This window comes from Camelina sativa, chromosome 18, assembly GCF_030686135.1.
Source record: "Camelina sativa cultivar CO46 ecotype springtype chromosome 18, ASM3068613v1".
Taxonomy (NCBI): Eukaryota; Viridiplantae; Streptophyta; class Magnoliopsida; order Brassicales; family Brassicaceae; genus Camelina; species Camelina sativa.
In genome coordinates this window covers 1,939,918-1,961,386 of record NC_141897.1, presented here as the reverse complement: position 1 = coordinate 1,961,386, position 21,469 = coordinate 1,939,918, and the positions used below count along the sequence as shown (strand labels likewise).

General features: G+C 35.3%; 3 protein-coding genes and 1 pseudogene across 4 annotated transcripts; all 4 read right to left on the bottom strand.

The window, feature by feature from the left end:
- Positions 1-2,728: 2,728 nt before the first annotated feature.
- Positions 2,729-4,212, bottom strand: LOC104760288 (uncharacterized; annotated as a pseudogene). Its single transcript, XR_015589440.1, has 3 exons — positions 4,105-4,212; positions 3,261-3,998; positions 2,729-3,168 (listed from the first exon to the last, which is right to left on the bottom strand). The product of XR_015589440.1 is annotated as an uncharacterized LOC104760288 (transcript).
- A 5,081-nt stretch (positions 4,213-9,293) lies between these two features.
- Positions 9,294-11,268, bottom strand: LOC109129965 (uncharacterized). The gene has a single exon (XM_087498150.1). It carries the CDS (start codon positions 11,016-11,018, stop codon positions 9,414-9,416), a length of 1,605 nt encoding a protein of 534 aa, XP_087354276.1. The 5' UTR covers positions 11,019-11,268; the 3' UTR covers positions 9,294-9,413.
- Positions 11,269-16,843: 5,575 nt separating this feature from the next.
- On the bottom strand, positions 16,844-18,162 carry LOC104760287 (uncharacterized). Its single transcript, XM_010483192.3, has 2 exons — positions 17,376-18,162; positions 16,844-17,283 (listed from the first exon to the last, which is right to left on the bottom strand). Exons 1-2 carry the CDS (start codon positions 18,131-18,133, stop codon positions 16,944-16,946), a joined length of 1,098 nt encoding a protein of 365 aa, XP_010481494.2. The 5' UTR covers positions 18,134-18,162; the 3' UTR covers positions 16,844-16,943.
- Positions 18,163-18,830: 668 nt separating this feature from the next.
- On the bottom strand, positions 18,831-20,079 carry LOC104763065 (uncharacterized). The gene is made up of 2 exons (XM_087497652.1): positions 19,277-20,079; positions 18,831-19,167 (listed from the first exon to the last, which is right to left on the bottom strand). The coding sequence occupies exons 1-2, from the start codon at positions 20,077-20,079 to the stop codon at positions 18,831-18,833; spliced, it is 1,140 nt and encodes a 379-aa protein (XP_087353778.1).
- Positions 20,080-21,469: the final 1,390 nt, after the last annotated feature.

The following is a 21,469-nucleotide window of genomic DNA, read 5'->3' as shown; positions in this document are numbered from 1 at the left end:
GTCAACCACCATTGTCCCCAACCGTTACCTGTCCAAAGGAGAAACAAACTTTGTAATTTGAGACAAGGCTCATCCCAAACCGTCCACCCAAAGGTCACACACTCATAGCTCAATATGATCTGCTCGTATATCCCTCACTCTCCCATTAACAAGCAGTTCCTCACCCAACCAATGGCCTGTCCAAAACTTCACAGAGTGTCCATCTCCCAGAACCCACCTCAAACATGGGAACACCACATCCCTTGAACCTGACCCCACACTCCTCCAAGTAGAAGGCCAAGTACCCCTGGCTTTAGTCCAAGTGATATCCGGATAATCTCCAATCTTATACTTACATTGAAGCACCCTTGGCCACAGACTCACTTTATCATGCATTATACACCAGCCAATCTTAACAATTTGAGCTTTGTTCATCACTTCAGAGTATTTAACCCCCATTCCACCTTCATTCTTCTGTAAACATGCCTTTTTCAGGCCACTAGGTGTTGTTTTTTCTTTTATATAGTGCTCCCCTAAATAAATGCCCTTGACAAAGCATCCAACCTTGACATAGTGGATTTAGGCAATAAGATAGTGCTCATCGAGTGGATTGGAATTGAAGACAGCACCGATTTCGTCAAAGCAATGCGGCCTGCTAAACTAAATATGTGACCTTTCAAACATGAAAGTTTTGACGACACCCACTCAACAACAGTCCCAAATGTGTCTTTATTTATCCGCTTATGCATGATAGGCATCCCGAGAAACTTACCAAGATCCCATGCTCGTGTAATGCCGCTTTCTTCACTAATCAACCTTCCCTGGATAGTGAGGATAGTGGTTGGATGCTTTTTCAAGGGCTTACAGGATGTGTGATCAAGTGTCTATAAGGCTGACAACAGCTGTAAAGGATGTGTAATCAAGTGTCTAAGTGGAAGTTAAAGTGGAACTAAAAGGTGATGAGGCAAGGCCAAGAGGAATTGATCCTCAAATATGGGGTGGTCTTGTTAGATATTGGCTTTATCCCAAATCAGAAGTCAAGAGTAACCATATTCGTAATGCTCGATATCATGATCATGATGGCACCAACATATATAAGCACCGCTCAGGCCAAACCTCTTTTAAAGCTCGTGCTCGAAAACATGTAAGTGTTTAGGCCTTCTTTTTTCGGACATGTAAGTACTCGAAAACATGTGTGTTTAGACCTTATGGACAATTAATAATTGACTAATCAACTCTCTTTTTCTCTTTTTCAGTCTGAGGTAACTGGTGAGTTAACTCCTGATTTTGTACGCATCATAGAAGAGACTCATCGAAAGCTTGATGAGTCATTGACGGATGGAAAGTCTGAGTCCCTGTTCAATGAGGTGTCGTCCAAGATTCAAGAGTTGGAATATGAGCTTTGTACAGGGGATATTGGAGAGAGAACTGCTTCTGGTGGAGTGCCCATTCATATCAAAAACAAAATTTACACATCTGTAAGTTTTAAATACTTTGTTTGTGATTTTTTTGTTTAAGCGGTTGTCTTTTTTTTGGAGTTTTAGGATTGAATAATGAACTTGTAATAATTAACTTGTTTGTTTTAAATACTTTGTATGTCTTGTGGATGTCAAATAATTTTCGTTTGTTCAAGTGGTTGTGTATAATTTGTTGTCTTTGTCTTTCTTTGAGTTTTGTGTCTGTCTTGCTTTGATTTCCATGGAACTTACAAGTTCATTGTTGTTTTGTTCTTAGTTTGCTCCGAAGAAGAAAAACAGGATTTTGGGGTTGGTTCTTTGCAATTTGAAGCATCCTCTAGCAGTAGCGGTCCACCACCTATGTCTCCGCCTAATGATCCGGTTATTTGGCTCAGAAGCTAGCTACCGCTGAGCAATGTATTCAAACTCAGGTGACTCAAATCCAACAAAGTGCAGAGATAATGCATAGCTATGATGCATACTTCGAGTATCTCGCTAAAAAAGATCTAAACTTTACTGCTAAGTTTGGGCACCCAACAATGACCAACCCACAAGGCAGCAACCGAGAAACCGAACTAGAGAGCAACACCGGTGAAATAGGAGTTGGAAGCCAAACAGGGACCAGGACCAGAAACGTGACATCTCTCTCTAGATCATTTTAAAAACTCTTTCTCTTTTTTATCGGATGACCCCGAAGGGACAAACACTCTCTGTTAAAGACAATTTTTGTTTTGTAATTTTTTGAAGTTTTATTTTAATTTGAATTTTATTTTTCAATTTGATTTGATTTTATTATTCACAAAAAAAACTAAACGGAACAATGTAAATTAAACGCACTTATAAACTACAGAATTGAAATATTGCGAGTAACTACGAGTCCAGATGTCAGCTAGGCAGATTAAAAATGTCGTCGCAAAGCTGTCGCAACTTTTACGACAGATGTACTACGTCGTGGCTTGCAACGAATTTGCTAAGGATACGCTCACTCGCAAATTGCTTAAGATTTGCAAGGAATATTCTCCCTCGCAACTTGCATCGGATTTGCGACTAGCTTATTTTCTCACAAAATTTGCGAGGAAAATGCGGTGTTAGTCGATTTGCTAGACGCGATTTGCAAGGAATCTTCGTGTCTCGCAAATCTCTTATGATTGTACATTTGCGAGGCACTTGCGATGAATTGTTCCATAGCAAATCGATTATTTTTTTGTAGTGGTTAACTTATTTTTCTTTTCCTTTCTTGGATATAATTTTAAAGAATGTCTCTGATGAATCCATTAATTACACCTAAAGTCTTAATAGTAATAAAATTTTATTATTTTTGTATAAAATTTTAACTTTTGTTTATGTTGAAATAAAACATAAGTAAATTTTAATTTCTTAAAAAACACCATATCAAGTAGGAGTGAGGGAAAATGGATGAGGCCAGTAAGGAAATGCAGTGGATCTTAATGGACCTTCCTCAGTGTAGAAGAGAGTGCAGGTTTGGGTGGTGATATCGTAAACACCAAAGTTATGTCCCACGAAATAGATGCAGTTAGGCTTAAGACCTGGAGACGAGCTCGCTGGAACACACAAAGCTTCTCCATGTCCAAGAAAAATACAAAGATCTCCAATATCTTCGGTGTAATACATATCTTTCCATCCTGTATCCGATCTCTGATTCACTTTAAACACCAGGAACCTCTTTGTTTTTTGCACGACTGTGTCTGACTCAAAGCCGTCCCCGTAGTACCTTCAAACATACGAGAGAGCCATTACAACGAAACAGATATGTAATGTATACTTAGAAAAGAAAATAACAAAATATATCTAGTACGTACGTACCAAGAGATGAGGAATTGTTCCCCGGCAGGTGACTCCACTAGATGATTTGTCCTTGTATACGAATTCATCTGCTCCAACTCGTACAACATATACTGCGGAAGATCTTTTTTGCAAATGTGATCATACTCGGGCTTATCTTTCTCTTTGAAGTTGAGACCAAATGAGCACAAGTATTTGCACCCAGGGCTTGGAGTGTAGAATCTCTGATCTTTCTTAGAGTACATGAGACTTGAGTATGGGCATATAGACTCATGCCCATGCGTGGTTTTAATATCGATCCACCGTAAGTCCTTGTGCCTATATAGCCTAAGCCGAGATACCGATAACTTGATAGCAACGGCCCAATCATCATTCCAGGTCAGGAAGAGAGGACATGGCAAGGTTTTGGATTTGTGAGCCTTTTGGAAGAGGAGGTAGATGAACAGTAACAGATTTTGATTTAGGGTCAGAGGGCTCGTAATAGATGTTTAGACGAACGTTATCCATATCACGGAGTAGTGTTTTTTCCTTCATGTGAATATACACTCCACTTTGATTAAATCCAGTACTCATTGCCTCTCGGACTTCTCTAGCGAGACACTTGTTCTTGATTATGATTTCATTTTCCCCCTCTGATCCGGACCTTCTTGATATCGAGTTGTTACCATTTGAAGAACCTCCGACCTTAAGGAGGTGGTCAATTAACATTAACGGGTAGATCGGCGCAGAGGAACACCACCGAACCATGTTATTGTGTCTCTGCCAAAACGTAACCATACAAAGAGAAAGACAAAATAGTAGAACCATAAAATAAAACCTTATGATTTTAGAAAGAATTGAAAAAAAAGAGAAGAAAGAAGCTTACGAAGATGTTTGTGTAGACAAGGGGCTTCATGATTCGGCTGAGAGGTTGAGACATTTTTCTAAAATCTTTGAACTGTGTTGATGTGATCTCTCTTGTGGGTCTTCTCCAGCCGTCTCTATAGACTTATGCTTGAACAACAAGTTGACATTAAAAAAGAGCATAATATTCTTTAGGAAATAAATAATTAGACGTATTTGAAGGTAGAAAAGGAAATGAAATATAAAGCATTGATTTCTCCTTTCTTTGAAGTGTTGCTTTACATTTAGAAAGTAGGTGACAACCAATTATTATAAATAAAATTATTATCTTAGAACCAATATCTGTTTGTATCGAACATAATATGTAACTAAAGTTTATTTATTTATTTATTCAAAAATGTGTTTTTTGGTGTAAAAATATGTTTCATCCATGAAATCTTTAAATATGTAAGAGGTTTTATGGTAGAGAAAATATCGAGAAAATGTTACTATTTATAGCAACATGTCTTTTGTGTGGTTTAAAAATCAAATATATATATATATATATATATATATATATATATTTTTGGCAAACTCAAATTCATATATCTTATGTTTTATTTTGTAATCATAACAATTTTGCATGTTTGTTATGTAACTATAACAACATATACTAAACTAGATTTTAACTCGCGGTACACTGCAGGCATATAATTTTTATTATAATCTATATTTTATGTTGTATCTATTTGTTAAATATTGGAGGTTTTGTAAATAGAGGAATAACTAAAATTTCCGGTTGTTGTGCGGCTAAATATTTATATTATTTTTTTAACCCGCAATACACTTCATGACCACTTGTTTGTTATATTTAGTTTGTTTTGTTTAGTGTTTGAGATTCTATTTTGATTTTTAATTATTATAACAAAAAATAAGGGATATAAGTACATAATCAGTAATTTATACGCTTTGATTAAGTCACATTATTCCTAATGATTTGATTATTTTACACAATCTTAGTTAAATCAACTTGATTTTATGTCGAATATTCTAATATTAGTAGTGTTAATAAATAATTAAATGAGGATTTAACCTGTGTGAACACAAATTTAATAATATTTTATTAATTTCAACATGTCCTCTTTATAACTCATCTATTATATAACCACATTATATAGTATTTTAGACTTTTTTAATTTTACATATTCGTAAGTGTTAAATTTTTTATTAAGTTTATATATGTTAATTATAATATTTAAATAAATGTCAATCGAAGTTTCTCTTACGTTAATAGTCAAAGCTCACAGGTTTTGAAAAACAAAATGGGAATCAAATTATTGTTTTCTTTGTTTGCGAAGGATTCAGATATAGAACATCTCAAAACACAACAAAATGTGTAGTTAAATATATGAGAGTTTTTATTTCCATATTGATTGCTGTTATTTTTTAGTTGGAATGAAATGTAAACTATTTAGAAAACAAAATCTGGAGTAATATTAGTTTATAAAATTTTGTAAGGGTTAATGTTGTAAATAACTTTTTAAATAAACAAAACTAAAAGGACATAACACAAAATGTACTTCAAAAATGTTAATATAGATTACTCGGTAGTTTAATTATTTAATTTTATTATATGTTAGTAACAATCAAATTCTAAACTAAATTTTCTGAAGATTTTTTTTTTTGGACAAACGATGATTCTATTCATTTCAAATAGAAAACAACAAAGAAAGGATATAGAATCCCATAATTTAAACGATTACAAGGAGAGGCTTTCCCCAAAGCCAAAAGCAAGAACAAACATAAAGGAAACATCGAGCAAGATTCCATGAGGGCTATCACACAAGCGCTAAGAAGCATTTGAAGGCATGTGGGATCATGGTTGCAGGATTGGACATCGTCGAGGATCTCGAGAAATGCCAGGTAGGTCACGGTCAATAGACACAGTGTCGTTGTAGCAGAATCATACCCAAGGAGCTAACTGAAGTGAAGATCACTAGCAGACGCAAAGCCAAGGTAGAGATTCAGGGGTAAAAAACTCGGGGGGGGGGGGGGGGGGTGATGGAGGTGCTAGTGAAAGTTTGCTCACCAAGGTGGTACCTGAAGTATACCGCTAGAATTGTCGAGGGGTGGTTGTTGGTAGAGAAGCTTCTAATACCATAACCACAGCCTCGACAATTTGAATTCAGGTCTAGTATGCCATGAATCTTCAGGAACTTAGGAGCAATGGATTTCAAGATTGAAGCTAAATCCAGGATTCACATAACATAAATGCAGACTCGTAACATAACAGGTGGATCCTCTCTGCCATGAAAATGGTGACCAAGAATTCCACACAAAGTTTGTAGTCGGGAGGACATTGGCGAAGAGAGGACATACCTGAGTTTCAAAGGAGAGGTAGATTGCAGGGCAGTGGGAGCGGGAGAGTTTACCAAAGAAGCTAATAGCAGGTGCACAGAATAAATGTAATGCTGGAGCAAACCAGGTGGGTCCTCTCTGCCATGAAACTGGTGATCAAGGATTCCACACAGAGTATGAAGCCGGTGAGATACTAACCGTAACCGATGAAAACAGTCCTGAGCTTCGAGCGAGAGGTTGAAAGTATTGTGGACAGCAGAGCTTACCAATGAAGTTACTAACAGGTGCAAAGAGAATGTAATACCGTGACAATCCAGGTGGATCCTCTCTGCCATGGAAATGGTGATCAAGAATTCAACACAAAGGATGTGATCGGTAAGACACAGACAAGGAAGCAGCAGACCTGAGCTTCATAAAGGAGGGTGGTTGTTGGGAGTTGAGGGCACTTTGATAAAACCAGTTTTGATATCCAACAGACAATGTCACACAGAGAGCAATCACCATAGTTCTAACACACCCTATGTACATCCAAGACAGTCTAGCTAATTGGGATCTCTGATGCAGTCTTCGAACACCGAGGATAGCCAAAAAGTCTAGACAAAGTGGATGAGATAACAAAGGGTTGGATAGAGAGAACCTGGGCTTTTTTAAATTGGGTGAGTCCTCTTGTAAAGCTATCATGTCGATCTCAGATTTGATGTTCAGGTTTGAGAATTGATACACACAGCGGCTGACCAGGGAGATTGAAGTAAGCTTTGCGTCTCCGGTGATAGCAAAAACAGAGCTGCCAAGCTCAGGGGATGGCATGTGTTCAGGACGGACGTCCAGTAGCGGAGGGAAAGCGCTTCTCTGGAGGTTTCCTCACGAATCGTCGTTTCCGTCTCCGCCTGCCAAGGCTCGGGTGACGTTGGGAAAGAGGAATCTGCAGGGGCGATGACCATTCCGGATCAAAAGCTAAAGAGACACGGGGACTTGAGTTCCGTCGGCAGTGAGGCTGGTTCGGAGTTGTGGAGAGAGGAGACTGCTTAACAGTGTCAGAGAAAATTGGTGGTAGCGGCTCCTCGATAGTCGGGCTTGGGAGAGAAAATTTTAAGGCGAACTCATTACATGATTTGGATAGAAAAATTCAAGCTGCTTTGGGATATCACTAAATTTTCTGAAGATAATCTAATTTATTGATTTAAAATTTTTGATTAGGCTATTTAAATCTTTTGAGTTAGTTAGTTTGTTAATATTTTCTATAAATGACAGATTATTACCAAAAAAAATATTATACAAAAATTAATGAAATTCCAAAAATCAATGTATTTGTGTAAGAATACATTTCATCCATGAAATATGTGAACGTGGTAAAGAAAATATTTATAAAATGTTACAATTTATGGCAATATATATTTTTGTGTGTTTTAAAAATCAAATTTATATTTATGGTTAATTGAGTAACTATAACAATTTTTCATAATCTAATAATCACTCATTTTAAATATATTATGATTTTTTGTGGTACTAAGATTATTTCTACTGGTAAGGGTTATTTTCTCATTCTTTTTTAATAGCACATAGATTAATGTACAATTAGAACGTATATTTCTATTCGGTTATCGATATTTCTATTTTTAATAAAAATCGCACTATACGTTAAGATTAATTAATTTACATACTTAGATATATATATAAATAATCACACATCATGATATCCCCTAATTTGTTGTCATTTGTATATTTATTTATGAATAGAAGAAAACCGATCGGAAGGAATTATAAAATGTAGTCGGTTATCGGTTTCGTTGGTTCGGTTCACTCTAACCGATCGGTTACCCGAATTACCCGCATTACCCGAAATTAACCAACCCGAATTAACCAAATTACCCAAACTACCCGAAAATAACCAAAATTACCCGAATTTACTCGAAAATAACCAAGATTTTTGATCCTATTCAACTTAAATAACCAAACTAACCAAAAAATTAAAAACTTCGGTTAGTTTCGGTAACCAAAAATAATAACCGAAAAACCCGATACCCGAACCGACCCGACCCGTTATTTAATTCAATTATTTTCGGTAACACTTCTCTGATTCCGAACTACCCGATTATCTGAATTACCCGACCCGAAGTATCTGACCCGATCCGAATTCGCAGGCCTACTAGGTACCAACTGGCACTATGTGCGAAATAAAATAATATATAAAAAAAAATAAATTTTCTATTTACAAAATCTATTATACTTATCAGTCAAAAAATTATTTGGAATCTAAAATTTGTTTGGTATATACATTTTAGTTTTATTTGAATATGTAAAATATTTTATAATAATTAAGAGTTAACTCATATGAATTATTATAATATCAATTTTATAATATGACACCATATGAACCAAAAGTTCTTAAATTTATTTTAAATATTTTATGAAAATGTAATTAAGAGATACAATTAAGTTAGAAATATAATATAAGAATTCAATTTTGGGTGTTATTGACTTTTTTGAAAAAAATACAATGGTATGTAAACAGAAATATTATTAAAAATTAAGAGCACAATAACAAATAGTGTTTCGAGCTCTCTCGTGACGACACATCAACTTTTTCCAGATAATGCTTCTCTATTAATATATAGAAGACATTGATCAATGAAATGCAACTAACATGACATTTATAACAAATTTTTGTTGATGAAGGGCTTCAACAGTTGGCTGAAAAGTTGAGACATACATCAGAAATCACTAAATTATGTTGAGAGCCTGTGGGGTGATGATTTTTAGGGTGGAAATTCTCTCGTCTTCTCTATATATACTTATGCTTGCACACCAAGTATTAAAGATGAGAATAATATTGTAGCTTGAATGAAAAAATTGTAAAATAGATAGATTAATGTATTACTTTAATCAATACAGTTTTTAGTTTTTATAAATTTATTACAAGAGACATGACAGAATGCATTTATAAATTCTATAAATTAATTTCAATACTAAGCGTCGTAATATCAACAGAATTATTTAGTGAATTTTACAAGAACAACATATGAATAGATTTGTATCATCCTTATGGTTTAGAACAAAATCACCCATACAACGAGTCTTACATAAGTAGCAAATAGGCCGAGAGAGATGATGGTTGGGAAGCAAATAAAATGAGTCCCAGTAACCCATCTGTAAACTACATCCAGGTCTTGAGTGTATTAGATGATTAAATACACATTTAGTATGAAGAGTTGAGCCACATTCATTGCATTTGTAAAACCAACTTTTTGAATCTAATTCCTCTTCGCATATCCCGCAACAAAGTATCGCATTCACAATTCTCTCACTGTAGCATAAGGAAAGAGGATGATCATCGTATCTGTGTCTTACCAATGTGGGTAAAGTAGCACATCTAAAGCATAAATTGTAGCCACCACAATTATCTATATCGCTACAACGTAGAAAAAACCAACATACCGAGTCACAACTATCACACCTCCGGCTAGAGACCATGTCCTGAGTTATAACTAACAAATGTGGATGACTTTCATGTTTGATTGCACCAGAAATCAAAGCACATCGCACATCAATCTTAAATAGAGAGTACTCATCCATATATGAGAAACCGGTGCAAAAACGATTACAAGCCCCACAACTAAAATATTGTATGGCGTCCTGCCTTTTGGCATACAACTTAAGTTTTCGCGAGCTATACTCATGTCTTTTCTTCAGAGGGAGATTTGCGCATGCATCGTGAAGAATAAAATCACATTGTGTGCATCTATAGCACAATTCAGAATACAAAGGAATGGTGCATGCATAGCAATGTTCTCGGGGTTCCTCGAGTCTTGATGATGATAATGAAGCCTTCAGATTGTGTTCATGGCTAAAATGTTTGATATGGTTGTGATCTATCACTTTAAATGGTTTTCTTTCTTCTACTTCTTCTTCTTCTTCGGGTACCCCTTCAAGTTCTATCCTATCCCAACTATAAATAGATGTTGCACATTTTGAATGAGCAACATAAGAACAAGCCAAGCAAGAATATGCACCATACTCTCCATTAACATGCTCATAACATACCCCGCAAATCCACTTCCCAGGGCCAAGAGAAGAAACACGAGAGATACGATGGTCGTGTCTATTGATGCGTATAACACGTGGTAAGGAGATGCATACTCTATGAATTATAAAACGACACTGAAGACAAATACACGGGTATTCTGTAACACACAACCCACATGCATAACAAGTGAAGGAGACTTCTATCGGTAATTGGAGGAGTTCGTGGTCATGGGCTTTACTTTGGCTAATGATAAGAGGTTTTCTCGCACAAGGGATACAAATACAAAAAGAACATTGTGAACATTGATAAATTATTGAAGTAGGACTGGTGTGGCAAAGAGAACATGTCTTTGAGTAATACATATCGTTGAGCTTGAGAGGGTGTGTATGACGAGAAAGGATGTTGGTGTTAATGCATTCCTCGTGGAGATACAAATCGCAGATATTACACTTGTAGCCTTGCTTATTTTCATGACCTTCGTAACATGCAGCACATTTTGATGAGATTGTCATTGATTTTAGAGGAGCCTCGGGATGACTAGCAGATGGACATAGTCTTCGAACCAATCTAGCCATGGTTGCCAATGTTGCGATGTTATTTGGACCTTTCTTCTCTTTTCTCTTTTCTCTTTTTTGTTTTTTTCTTTTTCTTTTCGAGGATATTTGTATTTTAAGAAACCAATAAATGAAGATTTTCTTATATTATACAAAATATATTTGTTCCATTTATAGTTAAATTTTACTTGAATTGAAAGTTGGAACATTAGATTACCTATTTGATAGAAAAAAGTAAAGAATAGCTTTAAAGAAACAGAGAATCTAGTTATTTGCGTACTGAATGACCTCAGAGTTTCAAATTTCATTTCAAAATTATCAATGATCCTTTTTTTTTTTTTTGGTGTGGACAGAGAGACAATAGCCTTCCTTACTTTATTCAAAACAAAAAAATAAATTACAACCGCACATGACGAGGAATATACGCAAATCCAATAGAATCCTCTAATAATGTTGAACTAGGTAACAATCCGCACTACGTGCGAAATAGATCAATTTAAAGAAAATTATTATAAATATAATAATTATCTTACAACCAATATTTGTTTGTGTCAACCATAATATGTAACTAAAGTTTTTTATTTATTTATTCGAAGCTGTGTTTTTTTGTATAAAAATATGTTTCACCCGTGAAATCTTTGAATATGTAAGAGATTTTGTGGTAGAGAAAATATTGATAAAATATTACTATTTATTGCAAAATGTCTTTTGTGTGGTTTAAAAAAAAAATCATATATCTTATGTTTTATTTTGTAATCATAACAATTTTGCATATTTCTTATTTAACCATAACAACATATACTAAATTACTCGGTAGTTAAATTATTTAATTCTATTATATGTTAGTAACACTCAGATTCTAAACTAAATTTTCTAAAGATAATCTAGTTTATTGATTTAATATTTTTGATTAGACTATTTAAATCTTTTGAATTAGTCGGTTTTTAATATTTTCCATAAATGATGGATTATTACCAAAAAGAACATATGAAAAAATTAATGAAATTTCAAAATCAATGTATTCGTGCAAGAATACATTTCAGTATTTCACCCGTGAAATATGTGAACGTGGTAAAGAAAATATTTATAAAATGTTACAATTTATGGCAATATATATTTTTGTGTGCTTTAATTCTTTTTTTTGTTTTTTTGACAACTGTGCTTTAATTCTTTAAAAATCAAATTTATATTTATTGTTAATCGAGTAACTATAACAATTTTGCATAATCTAATAATCACTTATTTTAAATATATTATGATTTTTTTTTGGTATTAAGTTTATCTATAATAATAAGGGTTATTGTCTCATTCCTATTTAATAGCACATAGATGAATGTACAATTAGAACGTATATTCCTATGCAGTTATCAATGTTTCCATTTTTTAATGAATAATCACTCTAAATGTTGAGATTAATTAGTTTACTTACTTAGATATTAATCACACATCATGATATCCCTTAATTTATTATCATTTTTATATTTATTTGTGAATATATATAAATATATATTTATTGGGAATTAAGTTTCTTTTAATGAGTTGGAGATAATTCAGGGGTAATATACTTCTTTTTATAATCAGTTATAATAACTATTGAAAGCTTGTTATTTAAATTATTATGGTAATAATACTAACATAAAAAATATTTTTTTTATATGATTTTGTAAATAAGTTATATCTTCTTTATTTTTATTAACTTTATATTAATTGATATGTTTTTATAGCCTTTTTAAAATATTTTACTTATATTGATTTTAAGAAATCAATATTTGTATTGATTTTAAGAAATCAATATAACTTTGACTTGTATATTTGTAAGTAAATTTTAGTGATATTTTGCCTTAAAATAGTATGTAATTGTTTAATTAGTTTTAATATGTGATATTTAAATTTGTGTGAGAAATGATGAGATATCTAATTGTTATTCAGTTAATTGTTTTTGTTTTGAAAATATAGTGGTATGTTAATGTAATTAAGTAGAAAATTTAAGGGTATTTAACTAAAAGGTGCACAGAGTTCTCTAGCATCGACACATCAACTTTTTTTAAGAATGTGCTTCTCTATTAATATATAGGGGATGAACACAAGAAGGACAATCCTCAAACAAATACAATCCTAACGGTTGATCAAATGCATAGTTAGCCAAAACATCTGCTAAATGATTCGCCTCTCTATACATATGAGATATCCGGATTATTCAGTCATTCGAAAGAAAACCATAGCAAAAACGTACTAGGAACGTCAAGGGATGAGTAGCACTAATTCTAGTCTTGAAAAAGCCCACCACCATCTCCGAATCCACCTCTAACTCCACCCGAGTAACCCTTCTCTCCCAGGCAAAGACCAAACCATAGTATATTCCCCAGAGCTCTGCCAACGACGTTGAACAAAACCCTATATTCAAAGCAAAACCATATAACCATCTCCCCTCACTATCTCTTAAAACTCCCCCGGCTGCAGCCAACCATGGATTACCACGAGATGCCCGTCCGTGTTTAGCTTAACCCAATCAGCATGAGGCGGAGCCAAAACAATATGTCTTACCATCTGCACCTTACTCTTGAGTTCCCTTACCAGCCGCCAAATGTGCCTGAAAAAACTTCCTTTGCTTTATCCTTAACAAACCGCTCTATCTCGACATTTTTCACTCTCTCCAAACATATTTCCACACCTCCACTTTCATCCCCACCATACTGCCATTCCAAAGATTGTAGCCCAAGGAACATCAAACTGCAACACCATATCCCCCAAGTTCCCATACATCCATCCTAACAACGACTGGCTAAAGAACAACCCTCTCTTACTTGGCAATAAGATCTGGCTCCATAGCCTTGACATAGCAGGACAATCTCTCAATACATGAAGAATTGTCTCCTCCCCATCTTTACAAACTTGAAAAATCCTTGAATCACTTAAGTGACGCCTTTGACCGTCAGCATTTGTCATGAGAAAGACTCGGACCCTTTTAGGGAGAATGGATCTCCAAATTCTTCCAAAAAAACTCCCCATACTTGCTCTTGTCATTCTGTCGTGATAAAAAGGAGTAAGCAGAGCGTACCGTGAAAAGATCATCCGGGTTTGCTCCCCATGCCACCCTATCCTTAGCGCCCGTAGATAAGTCAACCACCATTGTCCCCAACCGTTACCTGTCCAAAGGAGAAACAAACTTTGTAATTTGAGACAAGGCTCATCCCAAACCGTCCACCCAAAGGTCACACACTCATAGCTCAATATGATCTGCTCGTATATCCCTCACTCTCCCATTAACAAGCAGTTCCTCACCCAACCAATGGCCTGTCCAAAACTTCACAGAGTGTCCATCTCCCAGAACCCACCTCAAACATGGGAACACCACATCCCTTGAACCTGACCCCACACTCCTCCAAGTAGAAGGCCAAGTACCCCTGGCTTTAGTCCAAGTGATATCCGGATAATCTCCAATCTTATACTTACATTGAAGCACCCTTGGCCACAGACTCACTTTATCATGCATTATACACCAGCCAATCTTAACAATTTGAGCTTTGTTCATCACTTCAGAGTATTTAACCCCCATTCCACCTTCATTCTTCTGTAAACATGCCTTTTTCAGGCCACTAGGTGTTGTTTTTTCTTTTATATAGTGCTCCCCTAAATAAATGCCCTTGACAAAGCATCCAACCTTGACATAGTGGATTTAGGCAATAAGATAGTGCTCATCGAGTGGATTGGAATTGAAGACAGCACCGATTTCGTCAAAGCAATGCGGCCTGCTAAACTAAATATGTGACCTTTCAAACATGAAAGTTTTGACGACACCCACTCAACAACAGTCCCAAATGTGTCTTTATTTATCCGCTTATGCATGATAGGCATCCCGAGAAACTTACCAAGATCCCATGCTCGTGTAATGCCGCTTTCTTCACTAATCAACCTTCCCTGGATAGTGAGGATAGTGGTTGGATGCTTTTTCAAGGGCTTACAGGATGTGTGATCAAGTGTCTATAAGGCTGACAACAGCTGTAAAGGATGTGTAATCAAGTGTCTAAGTGGAAGTTAAAGTGGAACTAAAAGGTGATGAGGCAAGGCCAAGAGGAATTGATCCTCAAATATGGGGTGGTCTTGTTAGATATTGGCTTTATCCCAAATCAGAAGTCAAGAGTAACCATATTCGTAATGCTCGATATCATGATCATGATGGCACCAACATATATAAGCACCGCTCAGGCCAAACCTCTTTTAAAGCTCGTGCTCGAAAACATGTAAGTGTTTAGGCCTTCTTTTTTCGGACATGTAAGTACTCGAAAACATGTGTGTTTAGACCTTATGGACAATTAATAATTGACTAATCAACTCTCTTTTTCTCTTTTTCAGTCTGAGGTAACTGGTGAGTTAACTCCTGATTTTGTACGCATCATAGAAGAGACTCATCGAAAGCTTGATGAGTCATTGACGGATGGAAAGTCTGAGTCCCTGTTCAATGAGGTGTCGTCCAAGATTCAAGAGTTGGAATATGAGCTTTGTACAGGGGATATTGGAGAGAGAACTGCTTCTGGTGGAGTGCCCATTCATATCAAAAACAAAATTTACACATCTGTAAGTTTTAAATACTTTGTTTGTGATTTTTTTGTTTAAGCGGTTGTCTTTTTTTTGGAGTTTTAGGATTGAATAATGAACTTGTAATAATTAACTTGTTTGTTTTAAATACTTTGTATGTCTTGTGGATGTCAAATAATTTTCGTTTGTTCAAGTGGTTGTGTATAATTTGTTGTCTTTGTCTTTCTTTGAGTTTTGTGTCTGTCTTGCTTTGATTTCCATGGAACTTACAAGTTCATTGTTGTTTTGTTCTTAGTTTGCTCCGAAGAAGAAAAACAGGATTTTGGGGTTGGTTCTTTGCAATTTGAAGCATCCTCTAGCAGTAGCGGTCCACCACCTATGTCTCCGCCTAATGATCCGGTTATTTGGCTCAAAAGCTAGCTACCGCTGAGCAATGTATTCAAACTCAGGTGACTCAAATCCAACAAAGTGCAGAGATAATGCATAGCTATGATGCATACTTCGAGTATCTCGCTAAAAAAGATCTAAACTTTACTGCTAAGTTTGGGCACCCAACAATGACCAACCCACAAGGCAGCAACCGAGAAACCGAACTAGAGAGCAACACCGGTGAAATAGGAGTTGGAAGCCAAACAGGGACCAGGACCAGAAACGTGACATCTCTCTCTAGATCATTTTAAAAACTCTTTCTCTTTTTTATCGGATGACCCCGAAGGGACAAACACTCTCTGTTAAAGACAATTTTTGTTTTGTAATTTTTTGAAGTTTTATTTTAATTTGAATTTTATTTTTCAATTTGATTTGATTTTATTATTCACAAAAAAAACTAAACGGAACAATGTAAATTAAACGCACTTATAAACTACAGAATTGAAATATTGCGAGTAACTACGAGTCCAGATGTCAGCTAGGCAGATTAAAAATGTCGTCGCAAAGCTGTCGCAACTTTTACGACAGATGTACTACGTCGTGGCTTGCAACGAATTTGCTAAGGATACGCTCACTCGCAAATTGCTTAAGATTTGCAAGGAATATTCTCCCTCGCAACTTGCATCGGATTTGCGACTAGCTTATTTTCTCACAAAATTTGCGAGGAAAATGCGGTGTTAGTCGATTTGCTAGACGCGATTTGCAAGGAATCTTCGTGTCTCGCAAATCTCTTATGATTGTACATTTGCGAGGCACTTGCGATGAATTGTTCCATAGCAAATCGATTATTTTTTTGTAGTGGTTAACTTATTTTTCTTTTCCTTTCTTGGATATAATTTTAAAGAATGTCTCTGATGAATCCATTAATTACACCTAAAGTCTTAATAGTAATAAAATTTTATTATTTTTGTATAAAATTTTAACTTTTGTTTATGTTGAAATAAAACATAAGTAAATTTTAATTTCTTAAAAAACACCATATCAAGTAGGAGTGAGGGAAAATGGATGAGGCCAGTAAGGAAATGCAGTGGATCTTAATGGACCTTCCTCAGTGTAGAAGAGAGTGCAGGTTTGGGTGGTGATATCGTAAACACCAAAGTTATGTCCCACGAAATAGATGCAGTTAGGCTTAAGACCTGGAGACGAGCTCGCTGGAACACACAAAGCTTCTCCATGTCCAAGAAAAATACAAAGATCTCCAATATCTTCGGTGTAATACATATCTTTCCATCCTGTATCCGATCTCTGATTCACTTTAAACACCAGGAACCTCTTTGTTTTTTGCACGACTGTGTCTGACTCAAAGCCGTCCCCGTAGTACCTTCAAACATACGAGAGAGCCATTACAACGAAACAGATATGTAATGTATACTTAGAAAAGAAAATAACAAAATATATCTAGTACGTACGTACCAAGAGATGAGGAATTGTTCCCCGGCAGGTGACTCCACTAGATGATTTGTCCTTGTATACGAATTCATCTGCTCCAACTCGTACAACATATACTGCGGAAGATCTTTTTTGCAAATGTGATCATACTCGGGCTTATCTTTCTCTTTGAAGTTGAGACCAAATGAGCACAAGTATTTGCACCCAGGGCTTGGAGTGTAGAATCTCTGATCTTTCTTAGAGTACATGAGACTTGAGTATGGGCATATAGACTCATGCCCATGCGTGGTTTTAATATCGATCCACCGTAAGTCCTTGTGCCTATATAGCCTAAGCCGAGATACCGATAACTTGATAGCAACGGCCCAATCATCATTTTCCAGGTCAGGAAGAGAGGACATGGCAAGGTTTTGGATTTGTGAGCCTTTTGGAAGAGGAGGTAGATGAACAGTAACAGATTTTGATTTAGGGTCAGAGGGCTCGTAATAGATGTTTAGACGAACGTTATCCATATCACGGAGTAGTGTTTTTTCCTTCATGTGAATATACACTCCACTTTGATTAAATCCAGTACTCATTGCCTCTCGGACTTCTCTAGCGAGACACTTGTTCTTGATTATGATTTCATTTTCCCCCTCTGATCCGGACCTTCTTGATATCGAGTTGTTACCATTTGAAGAACCTCCGACCTTAAGGAGGTGGTCAATTAACATTAACGGGTAGATCGGCGCAGAGGAACACCACCGAACCATGTTATTGTGTCTCTGCCAAAACGTAACCATACAAAGAGAAAGACAAAATAGTAGAACCATAAAATAAAGCCTTATGATTTTAGAAAGAATTGAAAAAAAAGAGAAGAAAGAAGCTTAGGAAGATGTTTGTGTAGACAAGGGGCTTCATGATTCGGCTGAGAAGTTGAGACCTTTTTCTAAAATCTTTGAACTATGTTGAGGTGATTTCTCGTCTCTATTGAGAATAAAACTTGTTGAAGGTAGAAATAATTAAAGAAGAGAATAATATTCTTAAGGAAATAAATAATTAGACATATTTGAAGGTAGAAAAGGAAATGAAATATAAAGAATTGAATTCTCCTTTCTTTAAGTGTTGCTTTACATTTATAACTTTTTGCTGAAAATGTATCATGACACACTAGTTTACATAATAATCTCATGAATATTTTTCAATATATATTCACCATTCAGCAGCTTCATGCATGTCAAAAAAGTTTTAAAACATATAATGAAAAAAAAAAAAAAAAAACAGATTGAGATATTTGAGAAAAGTTTCTAATTTTTTAACATACCCACTTGACACTTGTCATTCTTTAATTCAATTAATTTTCTTTTTTTATTTAGAATTCAGATAAATAATTAAAATTAATAAAATATTATATTTAAGATAAATGCATATATTTTTATTGTAAAAATCGTATTTCTTTCAAATAAAGCATAAATATAAAAAAGAAATACAACAATGCCATCAAAGTAATTTAGGAGTGAGAGAGAGTGGATGAGGCCAAGAAGGAAATTCTGTGGAGCTTAATAGACCTTCATCGGTGGAGAAGAGAGTGCAAGTTTGGGTGGTGATATCGAAAACACCATAGTTGTGTCCCATGAAATAGATGCAATTAGGCCTTAGACCAGGAGTAGTGCTCGCTTTGACACAAAAAGCTTCACCACGTCCCAGAAAAATACTAAGATCTCCAATGATATCGGTGTGATAAATGTATTTTGTTTTTCTATCGGCTATCTTTTCATCCACTCTAAACACCTTGAATTTTTTTGTGTTGTGAAGTCTAAAGTCGTCCCCAAAGTCCCTTCAAAGACATGATATAGTCACAAAATGAATGAATAAAATTTAACTCCTAAGATTTCAAATTCAGATGTGTCTTAACAAGAAACAAATTAAAGTTAAGAAATACATACCATGATATAAGGAATTGTTTACCGGAGGGTGACTCCACCATGTGGTCTGTCCTGGTAAAGGCATCTATCTCCTGCAACTCATACAACTCATACTTAGGAAGAACTGTTTTTCGCACCTCAACAAACTCGAGCTTATCCTTCTCCTTGAAGTTGAGATCAAAGGAGCACAAGTAATTGCATCCAGGAGTTGGAACATAGAACCTTTGATCTTTCATTGAATACATGAGACTCGAATACGGACTTATAGACTCATGTGTGGTTTCGATATCGATCCACCGAAAGTCCTTATTCTTTTTCTTCTTCTTCTTCTTCTTCTTCTTATTATTATTATTATTATTATTATTATTATTATTATTATTATTATGTCTATAAAGCTTCAGCTTAGAAGCTGAAAACTTGACAGCCAGTACCCAATCTTCATTGTTTATGTCAGGACGAGAGGACAGCGCTAGGTTTTGGATTTGAGAACCTTTAGGAAGAGGTGGAAAGTAAAAAATTTCGTATGTCTCTTGATTTGACATGTAGAGACGATCACTTGCAGTCAACTCGGGGCATGTATATTCTGTCTGCTCCACCATGTGAATATCTCTTCCCATTCGGTCAAATCCGATATTCATTGTACTACGAACAACGTCTGCGAGTTTCGGGTCTTTAATCAAGACTTCTTTTTCATCCCATGAATCTTGCGCTCTCTCTATGCGACCATCTGAAGAATCTCCGACCTTAAGGATGTGGTCAATTAACATAAACGGGTAGCTACCGAGGCTAATTTCCGTAGACGAACGCCACAACGTCCGAACCATCATGTTGTGTCTCTATCAATATGTAAGTACGTTAACTAATCAAACAACAAGATTAACAATATATAGTGTAGTAGTTAAATAAGCACCACCAATTATTGTATAAAGAATTAAAAATAAAACTTACGAAGACGTTTTTGTTGACAAAGGGCTTCAAGATTTGGCTTAAGAGTTGAGGCATATTTCAAAAATCTCTAAACTATGTTGAGGTGACGATTTCTAGTGTGGATCTTCTCTCGTCTTCTCTATAGAGACTTATGCTTGAACACCAAGTTGACATTAAACGCGAGAATAATATTTTTAAGGAAATATAATTTAACATATATATTTGATGGTAGGAGGGTAAAGAAACGAGATTATAAAAGATTTAACTCAAGGTTCATCCCTTAAACCAATATATATTATTGTCATCATCAACTTTCCATATTTAATAACATTTCCAATCTTTTATTGTTCAAAACAGAACGTATTCTATTATTCTCACCATCACACAATAAAAATGTCTCAGAACCAAATTACAAAGTTGAATCAAGAACCTTTGATACTCTTGTGCATCATTATGTTACTTGCACAAAAATAACAATCCGCTTAGGTGCCCTAACAGTGAAAGGAACTATAGTCTCAAGCTTTGGCAAGTTTGATAATTGTTGTTGTTGTCGCTGGTTAGATACACAATGAGCCATTATTGTACAATGTAAAGTTGATGTCCACACTTTTTACTCTATATAATCTCTAAAGAGATATTTTTTGGTACTCTCTATATATACACGAAATTGCCATGAAGATTTTTCTTCCAGCATTGTTTATTTAAAATCTGTTGAACTTGGCGTCTAAAGATGTAGTGATGTACTCTTTGTATGACTTGAGTCTTGATCATTTCCTTAAAAGTTGTCATGTCTTTACTTTTTTTTTGTATGAAATTATATGCTGTTTTCTTAGTATTTGTCATGCCTAATTTATATGCCTGAACTTGGTGTCCAAACTTTCGTATTTCCTTAATAATGTTCTTTAATGTGTCAGCTTGGTGTTCAAGGTTATCTTTGTAGACAGTATTCGGCTGAGATGTACATTGTACAAGAACTAAACCACGATAGTTTAGAAGATTTAGCAAAATGTCTCAACTTCTCAACCGCCTTGTGGAGCCTCTTGTCTTCGAAAATGTCATCGTAAGCTTTTCTATTAATTACTGTATACTAATAGTAAAAATTTATAGATATAATTAATCAGATCAATGTTGTTAATTACATGTGGCAGAGACACAACACAACAACAACAACATGGTTCGGTGGTACTGGTCTATGCCAATCTACCTGTATATGTTACTTGACTACATCCTTACACTCGCAGATTCTGGCAACGAATCTCCAGATGGCCGCATAGCCATACAGGATTG

What these genes read in the sequence shown, in the direction of transcription:
- LOC109129965 (XM_087498150.1), bottom strand. Translation starts at nt 11,018, where the DNA reads ATGGCTAGATTGGTTCGAAGACTATGTCCATCTGCTAGTCATCCCGAG.
- LOC104760287 (XM_010483192.3), bottom strand. Translation starts at nt 18,133, where the DNA reads ATGGTTACGTTTTGGCAGAGACACAATAACATGGTTCGGTGGTGTTCC. An exon ending in GAACAATTCCTCATCTCTTG is followed by an intron (nt 17,284 to 17,375) that starts GTACGTACGTAC and finishes GTATGTTTGAAG; the next exon opens with GTACTACGGGGACGGCTTTG.
- LOC104763065 (XM_087497652.1), bottom strand. Translation starts at nt 20,079, where the DNA reads ATGGTTCGGACGTTGTGGCGTTCGTCTACGGAAATTAGCCTCGGTAGC. An exon ending in AAACAATTCCTTATATCATG is followed by an intron (nt 19,168 to 19,276) that starts GTATGTATTTCT and finishes ATGTCTTTGAAG; the next exon opens with GGACTTTGGGGACGACTTTA.